General features: G+C 37.5%; 1 protein-coding gene and 1 long non-coding RNA gene across 16 annotated transcripts in view; one reads left to right on the top strand and one right to left on the bottom strand.

Moving 5' to 3' along the window:
- LOC122549297 (cAMP-regulated phosphoprotein 21-like) overlaps window positions 1–7,711 on the top strand; it is a 361,656-nt gene extending 353,945 nt beyond the window's left edge. For all 15 annotated transcript variants that reach the window (XM_043688843.1, XM_043688844.1, XM_043688846.1 and 12 more), the window contains one exon: window positions 4,428–7,711. In XM_043688843.1, the coding sequence (XP_043544778.1) occupies window positions 4,428–4,685 (258 nt within the window). In that variant the 3' untranslated portion in view covers window positions 4,686–7,711. The remainder of the gene's footprint in view (window positions 1–4,427) is intronic.
- The window catches only part of LOC122549298, a 59,088-nt gene that overhangs the window by 404 nt on the left and 45,367 nt on the right, over window positions 1–13,317 (bottom strand). The gene's annotated exons all lie outside the window — the stretch shown is intronic.

Raw genomic sequence — 13,317 nt, 5'->3', positions numbered from 1 at the left:
CCTCATCTCTGTACAATCCCATCTGTTACAGAGATGTGTTGTAACATCTCTGAACAGGTTGACTAAACATTTTCACAAAGAGTACATTTTGTCCTTATTCAGAGAATGATTCCAAGCTGTAATTGCCTTATTATAATTATTAATACTCAAAGTACTGTTAAAAAAGCAGCCATGATGACCCCGTGACATTCTGCTGAATGAACATCTAAATCTAATACCATGTCACTGAGAATGTATATAATGTCAAAAACTGCATTGTTTCAAAACAAGATCTATTTACTAATTCCTAAACATATTGTTTTTCTTTTGATGTAGTGAAAAACCAAGGTTTGATTTCATTATTCCTATATATTTTACATTTCTATTTCTCACTTTTGAAAATGCATGCATGCTCCAAGTTACTGACATTAAAGTAACTAGATCTTTTGGCAGTTTTTCATGTCATTAAATAGTTGATTTATGCATAAGGATGTGTAACACAACCTTAATGTAAGTGTTTGCATATCAAAAAGATTTATTTCTAGATAGCCATAGCACATTGCACAAAATAGTATCTGACAAAAGTATTAAACAATGTGCCAATTGACAGCCAACTGAGGTACTTTGTCAACATTAGGAATCTGCTAACTCTAGTTAACACAATTTTATCAAAAACTTTGCTAATAAAGCTTGAACTTCCCCCAGTGTCTGTAACGATTTAGTCAAAAAATAGCTTTGTAGGTCAGATTAAACCACAAATTCAACCCTTTTTGGGGGCTGACATTATGATGCTCCAGATTAATAATGACCTTTTAGTTTTTGGTTAAAATTTGCCCTTCTGCAGAGGTGGAGAGAAAGGGAAATAATTAGCCCTGAATAGAAACTCATTGCCTTCTTGCCAGCTCATGAATTAAATTCTGAGCAAAGAGGTCCATAGATAAGCTTCCTGAACTGCCATCAATGAAGGCTCTTAGGAGGTCAATTAATGGCCACTTATGATACTCAACTCATCACATCCTGCTCACCTAACTCTCCAGTGGGTAAAAAGTTGGTGACTTATTTTCATGGCTGGGAAACCATAGTTACCTGGGATGGGAGGGGGGCTTCTGATTATTCCTATCTGGGGGAAACTGAGGCATGGATAGGGGGACAACCTGTCCTTGCTTCCAAACCTTGAACCCCTCTCTCTAAATGTTCCCAAACAGGTAAAAAGAGTATAAAAAATTCTTAGTTTCTCCCTAAAGGATCTCCAAGGAGTAGGCTTTGACTGACAGACTTTAGAACCCAGAAGCGACTGGCCTCTGGCTGCTTGCTTCTTGATGACCTGGACTGCTGGTGTCAAGACTAGTGATTCACAGAGAAACCTGCCCAGGTCCATCTTTCAGCTTATATTGAGCTAATTGGTGGGCAATTGATAAGTTTTCAGCAATGGGGGTAGCATGTCAGTCACCACTTAATTGCTCAACCCCACATTCAAACAAAATAAGGGAAAATTCCACTCCGAGCAATGCACTTACAAATCTAGTCATTCATGGCAACAAGACAGAAAAATAACCATTCCAGAATTATATCTTAAAATTATGAAGTGCTTTTGCCTAACAAATAAATAAACAAGTGTGTTTTTTTAGAAAGTTCTGTTTTGTAAAATTGTGCACGCAACAGAACGTGTAGATGAAAGAATCTTCTGGAGCCTATCATAATAAGTTCTTATATGTATATGATGTGTACTATATCCAAAGTAGTCCTCTAGTTCAGATATCCATCTAGAACTAGAATCTATGGGAGAATTCCCCAGATCTATACAGCCCAAAAACAGATATCCAATTATCCTCAATTGAAATTGCATTGATGAGGAATATTAAATGGCATGTTTATGATTGGAGTTTTATATTAATGTCTCACTTTTTTGCTAACACTTTGGCTATGCAGAGTTTAATTAGCACATAGCAAAAAGGTATCCTAACTAGTTTAATTAACTCATAGCGTAAAGGTATCCTACCTAATTTATAACACAATCAATTTGTCCTGTTGACGATATGGAATTAATTTTCAACTTGTCATTTGGCTATAACATTGCTGAAATGGATTAGCCACCTTGTAGAGAAACTAGGTTGTTGTCCATTCTATTAATATTTGGAGGGTATTTATAATGGCATGTTAATTGTAACAGAAATTTCACCACCAACATCTCCACCTCACCAGAGAGCTAGCTATAAATTTCAAGTTTACCCTTCAGTTATTATACTTTCATTTTAGGTTCAGCTACTTTAAATACTGAAGAACTTAAAGCAAGAAATCCTTATATCTCAAAGGAAAAAAGCTCTTTCTTGCTTCATACCAAGATTAGCAACTTTATTTTTTGCTTGGTCTGTGTTTCAAATTATTGCAAAATGTACACTTCAGAACATTTCATAATTTATGGACTTCTGTCTAAGTTCTCCCAATATACTGAATTTTTATTTTTGGGATGAGTAACAGCAATTTGGGAATTTCCTGGTCCAGCATGCCCACCTCGGGAAAATGTGCCAGCAAATGCGGGATTTTCATTTTGAGAGAGCAGGCGAAAATCAGAGTCAGGCAGACCATCCCCAGAAAGTGTGCTTGACATTCAGAGGGACTGTCAGGAACTGCAATGCTTTCACAAGTGGAAAGCTGTTTCCGCTGTCTAATATGCATCTAATCTTACAACCAAGCCTCACTATGCATTATTGGCATTGGTTACTATGAAAGGAAGAGGATTCTTGAGCAATAGATGGGGGGGGGGTATTGATTGCATGAGGGTAAAAAACTTTTGAACTTCTCTCTCAAGAAGTTCCCTCATTCAGGCGATGGATCATACACCTCTGAGGGACCATGGACTCATGAACCATGAGTCCTTTAAAACCCAGGCCTGACTCCACAAAAATTGTTCAGGGCTGGGATATCCCTAATCCTGCAGTAGGGCCAAAATCAACGAGGTGAAAACAAGGAATGCAGATGCTGGAAACCAGAGTCTAGATTAGAGTGGTGCTGGTATAGCACAGCAGGTCAGGCAGCATCCCCTGCTCCTCGGATGCTGCCTGACTTGCTGTGCTTTCCCAGCACCACTCTAATCTAGACTGCAGTAGGGCCGGTCATATCAACAGTGCAGGTGTGGGTTCGTGATCTGGAACAACCTGCACTCTTAACACACATTGGTGAAAACTGGGGGATACCAGGGATGGATCCAGGAAACCCTCTATTGAGTCTTAGTCTTTATTTCTACATCGTCATAAAGTTCCTGATGAAAATCCAGCACATTAACAATGAAGCTGACAATGCTGGATCACTGTAAATAGACTCCAAAGGATCAGCATCCATATGTCTTACAGTTCCCTCTATCATACTGTTAGAAATACAGGCGACAATTTTAGTTTAACATATGATTTAGGAAACTGAAATGGTTGCATATGATACTGTTTTTGCAACCCACCCAATTCTACTCCCCACTGAGTATATCCCTTGCAAGTTAAATTAAAAAATATTTTGGCAATTTCTGATTGTGCATTCCCTCCTAATCACACAGTATCTTTAATATGACAGTTAAAGATAACAAGACTATTAGATTATAAGGCTATTTTTCTGTGGAACAAAGAATTTCTTAGAAGTAGCCATTATAAAGAATGAGTATGTTAACAATCACCAGACCATTTTAGACGTAGTAAAAAGGATTGAAATTAATATTTTACTTCATTTTTTTTCTGAGGCTGTGCTAAACAGTTTAATTCCCTTAGTCAAACTGCATGCATTAATATTTTGGAATCATTCAGAAAAATGTTTCATCTTGATTGAGTTTCAATTACAAATAATTGTCTTGATTTCAGCAGAATAATAATCTTATGGCTTGACACTTAACAAAGCACATTTTCAGTCAAGTGCTTTTTTTGGAAAAACATGACATTTAGAAAATTTCACACCTTCACATAAAGATAAAAATGTACTGGGGATGTGTCATTATAAGTAATATATAAAGCTAAAGAATGTATTGATGCAATTATCTGCTACTTTATCATTGCAGTCTTGTTAAAACTGCCCCATCAGCAAACAGCCTAGTAACATTAGTGCCAAATATCTGAATTCTTGCAGAAAATCAATGATACATGTACCTTTAACTGGAAATATTTGAATACCTTGAATAAGAATAAGACTTCAACTTATGCCAGAAAGAGTTAAATGAATGCCTTTGAAATAGGAGCGGCAATAGCTCATGTTTTATTCCCCTGCATCGTGAGGTAATGAAACAATTTTAGACTAAGCAAGCTAAGAATGTCAGTGCAATCCTTTGAGAAAGTAAGATTAATGAAGCTCATATCATTCATTGTTAATTCTAGATCTATTGAAAATCAAAAATGTTATTATGTGTTTCAGTGTATTGTGCATTCATATTAAATACAAGAATACTTCTGATTTATTTAATATTTTATTGTTAGGTGCCAATGACCCAGGGTTCTCAAGGGATGTCTCAACAATCTTATCCACAAGCTATCATGCTACCCAACCAGTCAGGTCAAGGAACTCTTCCAGCCACTGGAATGCCTGTCTATTGTAATGTTATACCTCCTTCTCCACAAAACAACTTAAGGTTGGTAGCACCCCACTGCCCGACCAATAATGTTCCAGTGATCCCTGCTAACTGCAGAACAAACTGTACTAGTATTAGCAGCACTGGATGGCAGGTCAAATATTGACACTGGCTCTGTGTGAATAAAATAATTTCAAAATGCATTTTTGGACATAGTAACTATGGCCTTCACAAAAAAATGGAACATCAGTTGAGGAAATAGAGTGTTATGTTCTCAGTCGATCACTGCTGGTATTCTGTTTAAAAAAAACAATTCTAAAAATGTTTGCTGGTTTCTGGTGCATTTTAGTCATGTCCCTGCTAGGTATGCCTTTGTAGCTTAGCTGAGTGACATGGATTATCTGAGGTAAGACCTCTCCCTACCACTGAGCACCACTGTGGAGATTGTAATACCCCAATACTGGTTAGTTTTGTACTTTGTGTTGAGTTTGTGAAGCTGAAAAGTATTACAATTATTATAATAAAATACACATTGTACCAAAGCTGAAATGGAAAGAATTGCTGTATGGAAGGAATAATTTATATACACTAGAGTTTTTTATGGATATATACTGTATTGTAGTGTTTAATCACAATAAACTATTTGACCTCATGGGTAAAGGTCACATTTCTACCATGTGAGTTGTCTCTTCTCTTGATACTATAATTTGTTGAGTATCAGTTTAAGTATTTTTGACAGTAGCTCAAACTTTGTTCACAAAGCAACTGCTAACTCAATTTGTACTGAAACCTCAGCTGTTACTGAACTAACACTGAAACTGCAAACCTGTTTACACTGCTATTACTGTATTGCAAAATTATATGTCTCATGCTTCCAGTTTTAAGTCAATTGTGCATCAAAATAAATAGTTGCAAGATCGATCAAATAGACTAATTTTCTCCACCTCTAATGTGTTATTGAATCCAAGCTAAATTTGATGAACCCCACACAAACATAATATGAAAAATACTTAATGTGAATGTTACATTCAGGAGATTGGTATTTTTTTAATGTAATGAGTAAATAACTTGGAACACAATTATATTGTAATATTGCTAATGCAACTGTGTGATGTGATTTAACTTTTCCATTGAGAGCAAAGATTCTCGTGTTAGAAATTGTTGCAAATACTTTCTGACCTTTCTATTGCATCAGAAAGTTTTACTGTGATCCATCCAAGGGCACATTTGTTTGTAGGCAAAATCTTGAGCTTTCTAATTGTTCTAAATGACCCAATGATTTAGTCCTAAAGTTTGAATTGTGTTATTTTGAGTTACAACTGGACAACGTGTTTAAAAATTTGTTTTAGTTTCTCAGGAGTTAGCAAGAGATGGGAGACAATTGCAATTTTCTGGTAAGCTTCTATAGAAATTTCAGCCAGCTGGTCTCCATGTAGGGTGCTCGTGAGATGGATTGAACTACAGCAATCAAATCTATATTCATCACAGTTTGTTCGCTGGACAGATCTCTTTGAATTTCCCAGAGCTCATCTCTGAGAGAAAGTAACAAATGCTGTTTCATTTCAACATTTGCTACAAGGAATTAAAGTAAAATGCATAATTTAAGTTTCAACTATTGCCTCACCTTATTTTGCACACAGATAAAATTCATGGTTGAAAACTTGCTTTGCCATTGTATTTTGGATAATTTATTATGGTAGGAGGAAACACAAGGAAAGAGTATATAAAACATGTTGAAACCCAAATAATTGGAAGAATGCATCACATTTTATTAAAATGTTGAAGTGTCTTTGTCTACTTAAGATAATACTCTAACATTAAAATTAGTTAATTTGGAATAACTAAAAATTGTATAATTTAAGTAAATTAGAATCAAAAGTGATTTTAATTTTTTTTCTCTATTCGAAGTTTTGTAAAGTTAGCAAATTTGAGATGAATGGAACCTCAGATTTATGCAATACATCAATACATCCATACCATGCTAGGGGTCTGGGAATGACACAGGGTTGCATGTATTAACCATTTACAGAAAGTAGATGTATAATTCAAGCCTAAAATGACACATTTTCCCAATATTCATGTGTGTACTTTCCACTAGCAATATCTGAGTATTTATTAGCATCATAGTTTCAAACCAACTGTCCTGAAGCCTGTGGATGTTAAGGTCAGATTGAAAATCCCTTTGCTCCCATTGGCACATTGATTTTGATCAGACTGCAGTAAAAATCGGGGGTTACGTTCAGCATAATTGTGATTTACAAAGCTCACAATGGGGTTAATATGTCTACTGAAATTTTCAGAAACTGCGGACCTTATTTTCCCATTTGACATCTTACAGTGACTTTCATTATGGTCGCAATTTGACACAATGACGTGACATTTTGCTCCCAGGTTAAGAGTGTACCATTGGGACGTATCTTGGCTCTGCAAACATAACTTAGGGGAATGTGTCCTGCAAGTTGTAATTTTCATTCCAGGAGGAGCACTGGATTCTTAGAGTCATGGGGGGGTGACACTGGAAACAATGCAGAGATTGCCAGGTGTGAAAGTTGGCTGGGTGGGTGGAAGGACACAGCATATCAACACTTTATCAACTTTTTTTTCATGAACTCTAACATAAAATAGTTCCTCCAGACCTCATACCCTATCACCCCAAACCCACACACTCCATGCCACAATCATGCCATCATATGGCTTCGTACCCTTATGCCAACCTATGCCCCTCTGCTTACTCCCATTATAACTCCTATGCCAACTTAGTGTGAACTCATACCCATCATCCATTTAACACATACAATGCCAACACACTAGTATCCACCATAGGCAGACCTCAGGGCCCATGTTAATATAAAAAAAATCTTAAGTGCCTATTGAAGAATGCAGTATTTAAAAAAAAAACTCTCTCATAGGCTAAACATTTAAATTCCTTTAATCCCATAACAAAATGACCATTAGAATTCACAAGACAGAGCCTCCAACTACAAGGAACTGTCATTCAAACTGAGAAGAACCCCATTGTGATAATGGAAGGTGGTGAAATTAGTCATGCAACAACAATCCAGCAATGATTTTTATGCTGCTGATTTTTTTTTCAAGTGCTTCAAGGGGAGGAGTTTTATATTTACATATCTGGTACTGCAGTATTTTATAGCTGAAAATGTGTTGCTGGAAATGCGCAGCAGGTCAGGCAGCATCTAAGGGGCAGGAGAATTGACGTTTCGGGCATGAGCCCTTCTTCAGGAATTCCTGAAGAAGGGCTCATGTCCGAAACGTCGATTCTCCTGTTCCTTGGATGCTGCCTGACCTGCTGCGCTTTTCCAGCAACACATTTTCAGCTCTGATCTCCAGCATCTGCTGTCCTCACTTTCTCCCTGCAGTATTTTATAGTTTATCGAAATAGTGCTCAGTATCACTTGTAGCCAGATTCAAGAATTTGTCACAGCATAGACTTCAAAGAATGCATATTTTGAAAAGGTACATTGTGAACAATTCAATATCGAAATATTACACTTGATTTGAAGCACAAATTAGAAATATCGAGCCTTCAGCAAAACCAGCAAAGGAAGAATGGAATACTAAATTTAGAGGGAATCACAGGGACAAAATCAGCATTATGTCCTTTGGTGAGAGAAATGATAGATCACCTGAGATAACTAGGCAAGAACAATGTGATTGCACCTGACATGCAGTTTTTGCTGTCAGGCTTCAATACTATTTGAAACCAAGAGAATCACTGCTTTTCGTGGCACTATTGTAACAGTCTGAATATCAGTCAGACTAAAAAATCGAAAGAGTTCCTTTCAGTAACCAGATTTGGTTGTGTGGATTAGAGTTGATTTGATTAGCCTCAGTGTGAATTGATCGATCCACATTAGTAACTTTAATGTTTAAAAAAATAGTTTCAATGAAAATCACAGTCACGCGTTTTTAAAAATTAATCTATATTATTGACATTGGACAGAGCACAAACCCTAACAGCAAGTCTGGTCCTGCTCAAAGTTGTGTTCCTTCTGACAATGCAGTGACCTTTATCACTGTCTCTAGCCATTAGAGACTGCTTCAGAAATGTGTCCTGGCCCAAATGCCAGAGTTGTCAACATTGATGCTGCTCAATCAGCATTGACTGACACTTTTGACTACCTCAAAATCTTTCTTTATCTGTTGCCATGGTAATGAGTCTAGGCAGTTGGGCATTTTGAGTGAATGGCATCCTCGTAAAAGGGATCCTTCCAAAGAAGCTGGAAGTACATCTATCTTTTATGCACCAGCAAATGTCACAGGCATAAACTCTGTCCAGGGATTCTGAAGATTATCTACATCATAATATTTCTCTGAATAAACAATACTTTGAGTTAAAAAATGCAATAATTCTGCACGTGATCAAAAGGAGCCTTTATATTGCTTCAAGTTTTCTTAGTCCTCCAACACACTTAGCTTTAATTCTTTTGCCTACTGACAGACAAGAGATTAAATGAATATTTATCTTTCTGCAAGTTGTATCTCAATCGTTTGGGATATATATTATCTAAAATTTCTAGTTATTGCTTAATGGAATAATTTAACACCTTTTTAGTTTACTTGGATTTCCCCTCCACATGCAAATAACATTTCATTGATTTTATTTGGAAACGTCCATACTAGTTTACTTTGAAACTGACCAATGTGAATTTATAGAATAAATAACCACTGAAGAAGTCCTTATGACTTTCTTTATGCATTTGTAAGTCACAGGTATGCAACAGACACACAGAGCCTCTAAAGGAGGATCTGAAAAGAGAAAGGAAATTGGATACTTCACAGTAACTGTTGAAATAGAAATGGCCACATAATTATCCACCAGAAGGTGCCTTAGACTAAATCTATTGTCAGGTTGTCTGAGCTCCAGTGACAGACTAATGGCTTCGTGCTACACAACCTCAAACCTTTAATATGGTCTGTTACTGCATCTGAAATGGGATTATATTCTAGGAACCGATGTAATATACTTTGATCTCTTATTTTGCAAGATCCTTTAATGTAATCACTGCATTATTTATGCTAACTCCATTAATTAAAGCAGCTTTGAATGCTCATAATAGACCTCAAATGCTTTCTACTTGCAGCTTTTCTCACAGGGTACTTTTGCTACGTAACGTGGCAACTGTGTCTGGCACAGTTACTCTCAGGTGATTTAGTTCTTGAGAGGAGAACATTGTTTAGTATAGGTCCTGGTCTTGAGCAGGTTAACAAACATCCACAGATGACATCCACACAAGTAGAAAATATTGATGTTATATTATCAGGACAACTATTTCCCAGCCAGTAATTCTGACATCAGAACATCTTCCATTACTTGCAGTTAAACTTTGATTAATTTACAGATCATCACAACCTTCTAATTTCTCATACACAGAAAATTCAAAGGTTATCACTTGCTTGTCAAAGGTTCACGGAAGGATTCCAGAAGATCAATCATTTTGTCAGACACTCAGAATTAATTTTTGATCTTAATCTTGTTGTTCATGAGCTTTTACCTTATGGCAACATGTAGCCTTAAATTTCTTATTCTGATTGTGGTCACGTTCCTGGCCATCGCTAAAACATTTTGAGAAGTGAAATTTAATAAATTCAACACTCACGCCAGGCTATTCTTACATCCTACTTGAGATTTTTGCCTAATATTGTCCATTCCTATTTTTCTGAAGAGTTTATGGTGCTGAAATTCTTTCCGACTACTTCAGAATGTTCCCTTGGATGTTGAACACAGATTTTACTATGTCGTTTTGTCATATATCACTATGAACAAAAGTATCTGTAAATCTAAATAATTATTCATTTTATTTGGTGATAAAATGTCAGATAAATTTATCGCCAACTGATGTATTTCTAGATGGATAGTGGAATGTACTTTTCATTTTTTTGATTTTTTATAATAAGCTTTTTTATTTGAAAAGAAATGGCAAATGAGAAGACTTGTATGATATGACATACACAGTCATTAGTACAGCTTCAATAAACAGTGTTGTGTAAATATTTAAAATTTTGAAGGTTTCTATGACTCAGTTATTTAACAGGAAATTTCATTTGCCACCAGTTTCTGTTCATTACCTTTGCTGCTCCTTCCTGTTATGATGATTGTGCTGAAGCTTGGCTCCCACAATAATGGTATCAACCAGATTCTATTCCATATATTCAAACACATTTATTTGATAACTAAAAAGGAGGTTAACTCTCAACATGCTTCAAAAAAGGTTATAAAGATAGGCCCAACCATTACAGACCAGTGAGTTTAATTTTGATGGTCAGTCAGTTCAATTTTAGTACTGCTGAGACTTCCAGAAACAGTTATTCAAGATAAAAATCAATAATCGCATGGAAAAATCTAAGTTAATTCAGAGAATTCATGGATTCATTGACGGAAAATTATGCCTAACTAACTTGCTTTAATTTCTGAAGGTGGATGAGGACAAGGAGTGTTTTAAGACCATTAGACCATAAGCAGACATAGGCCAATCAAACCAGCAATTCTGCTCCACTATTCAATGAGATCATGGCTGATTTGATCACCCTAGCTTCATTTTTCTACTTTAACTCCATAATCTATCATTCTCTTACGATTAGAATCTGTCTCAATCTTGATTATAGTTAATGACCCAATCTTTACAGTCCCCTGATATATAATTCCACAGATTCACTACCCTTAGAGGAAAAGAAAATCCCCCTCGTCTCTATTAAATGATTGACTCCTGATTCTGAGATTATGCCCTCTGGTCCAAGACTGTCCCCTAAGAGGAAATAACATTTCCACATCTATTCTATCAAGCCCCTTCCATGTTTCAATAAGGTTACCTCTCATTTTTCTAAAGTTCAATGAATTCAAGTCCAGTCTACTCAATCTCTCCTCACAAGCCTGTCCCTCCGTACCTGGTATCAGCCTAGACTACCATCTTTAGACTACTTCCAATACCAGTATATCCTTCCTTAGGTAAGAGGTTCAAAACTGCTCACAGTATTCCAGCTATGGGCTGACTAGTGCCTTGTCTGGTTTTAGCAAAACCACCCTATTTTCATTCAGGATTCCCTTTGAAATGAAGGCAAACATTCCACGTGCCTTTGCTATTCCCTCCTAATCTTGAAACTCAAAGATCAGTGCTTGCAGGCTAAAGTGCCACCTGCTCCAGATGTGTGTTACAACATGTCTGGACAGGTTGATTAAAAATATATGTCAATACTTTGGCCATAAAGTGATTTCAGGGAGTTAGGATGGAAGCTGCAAAGCAGGACGAACAGAGTAGTGTTCTCTAGTTTACTATCAGTGCCACGAGATAGCGAGGCAAGGAACAGGGAGTGGGCGCAGCTTAACATGTGGCTGCGCAGCTGGTGTAGGAGGGAGGGCTTCAGATATGTAGATAATTGGGATGCCTTCTGGGGAAGGTGGGACCTGTACAAGAAGGACGGGTTGCATCTGAACTGGAAGGGGACCAATGTCCTGGGTGGAAGGTTTGCTCGAGTAGTTCGAGAGGGTTTAAACTAGTATGGCAGGGGTAACAGAAACGTGGGGTTCTCAGGGGCAGGAATGGTTGCTGGATGTTCCAGGGTTTAGAGCATTTAAAAAGAATAGGGAGGGGGAAAAAGAGGAGGGGGTGTAGCACTACTTATCAGAGAGGGTATCACAGCTACAGAAACTTCCATTGTCAAGGAAGATCTGTCTACCGAGTCAGTATGGGTGGAAATTAGGAACAGCAAGGGAGCAGTCACCTCATTAGGGGTTTACTACAGGCCCCCCAATAGCAGCAGGGAGGTTGAAGAAAGCATAGGACGGCAGATTTTGGAAAAGTGTGGATGTAGTAGGGTTGTTGTAATGTTGTAACTTTCCCAATATTGATTGGAACCTCCTTCGAGCAGAAGATTTAAATAGAGCTGTTTTTGTAAGGTGTGTTCAGGAGGGTTTCCTAACTCAGTACGTTGACAGGCCGACGAGGGGAGAGGCCATTCTAGACTTAGTGCTCGGAAACGAGCTGGGGCAGGTATCAGATCTTGTGGTGGGAGAGCATTTTGGTGATAGTGACCACAACTGCTCACATTCTACATAGCTATGGAGAAGGAGAGGATTAGGCAAAATGGGAGGATATTTAATTAGGGAAGAGGAAGCTATGATGCGATTAGACGTGAGTTAGGATGCATGGATTGGGAGTAATTGTTCCATGGTAAAGGCACTATAGACATGTGGAGATTGTTTAAGGAACAGTTGTTGCAAGTGATGAATAAATATGTCCCTCTGAGACAGGCAAGAAGTGGTAAGATAAAGGAACCTTGGATGACGAGAGCAGTGGAGCTTCTCGTCAAAAGGAAAAAGGTAGCTTACATAAGGTGGAGGAAGCTAGGGTCAAGCTCAGCTCTATAGGATTATAGGCAGGTGAGGAAGGAGCTCAAAAATGGTCTGAGGAGAGCCAGGAGGGAGCACGAGAAAGGCTTAGCAGAACGGATTAGGGAGAACACAAAAACATTTTACACTTATGTGAGGAATAAGAGAATGGTCAAAGAAAGAGTAGGGCTGATCAGGGATAGATAGGGAATTTGTGTGTGGAGTCTGAGGAGGTAGGAGAAGCCCTAAATGAGTTTTTTGCTTCTGTCTTTATGAAAGAAGCGAACTTTGTAGTGAATGAAACCTTTGAAGAGCAGGTGTGCATGCTGGAATGGATAGAGATAGAGGAAGCTGATGTGCTGAAAATTTTGTCAAACATTAAGATCGACAAGTCTCCAGGCCCGGACCAGATTTGTCCTCGGCTGCTTTGGGAAACGAGAAATGCAATTGCTTC

The sequence above is a fragment of the Chiloscyllium plagiosum genome, chromosome 4, assembly GCF_004010195.1.
Source record: "Chiloscyllium plagiosum isolate BGI_BamShark_2017 chromosome 4, ASM401019v2, whole genome shotgun sequence".
NCBI classification, from domain to species: domain Eukaryota; kingdom Metazoa; phylum Chordata; class Chondrichthyes; order Orectolobiformes; family Hemiscylliidae; genus Chiloscyllium; species Chiloscyllium plagiosum.
The sequence above is the reverse complement of the archived record's forward strand: the minus strand, read 5'-3'. Positions and strand labels throughout refer to the sequence as shown.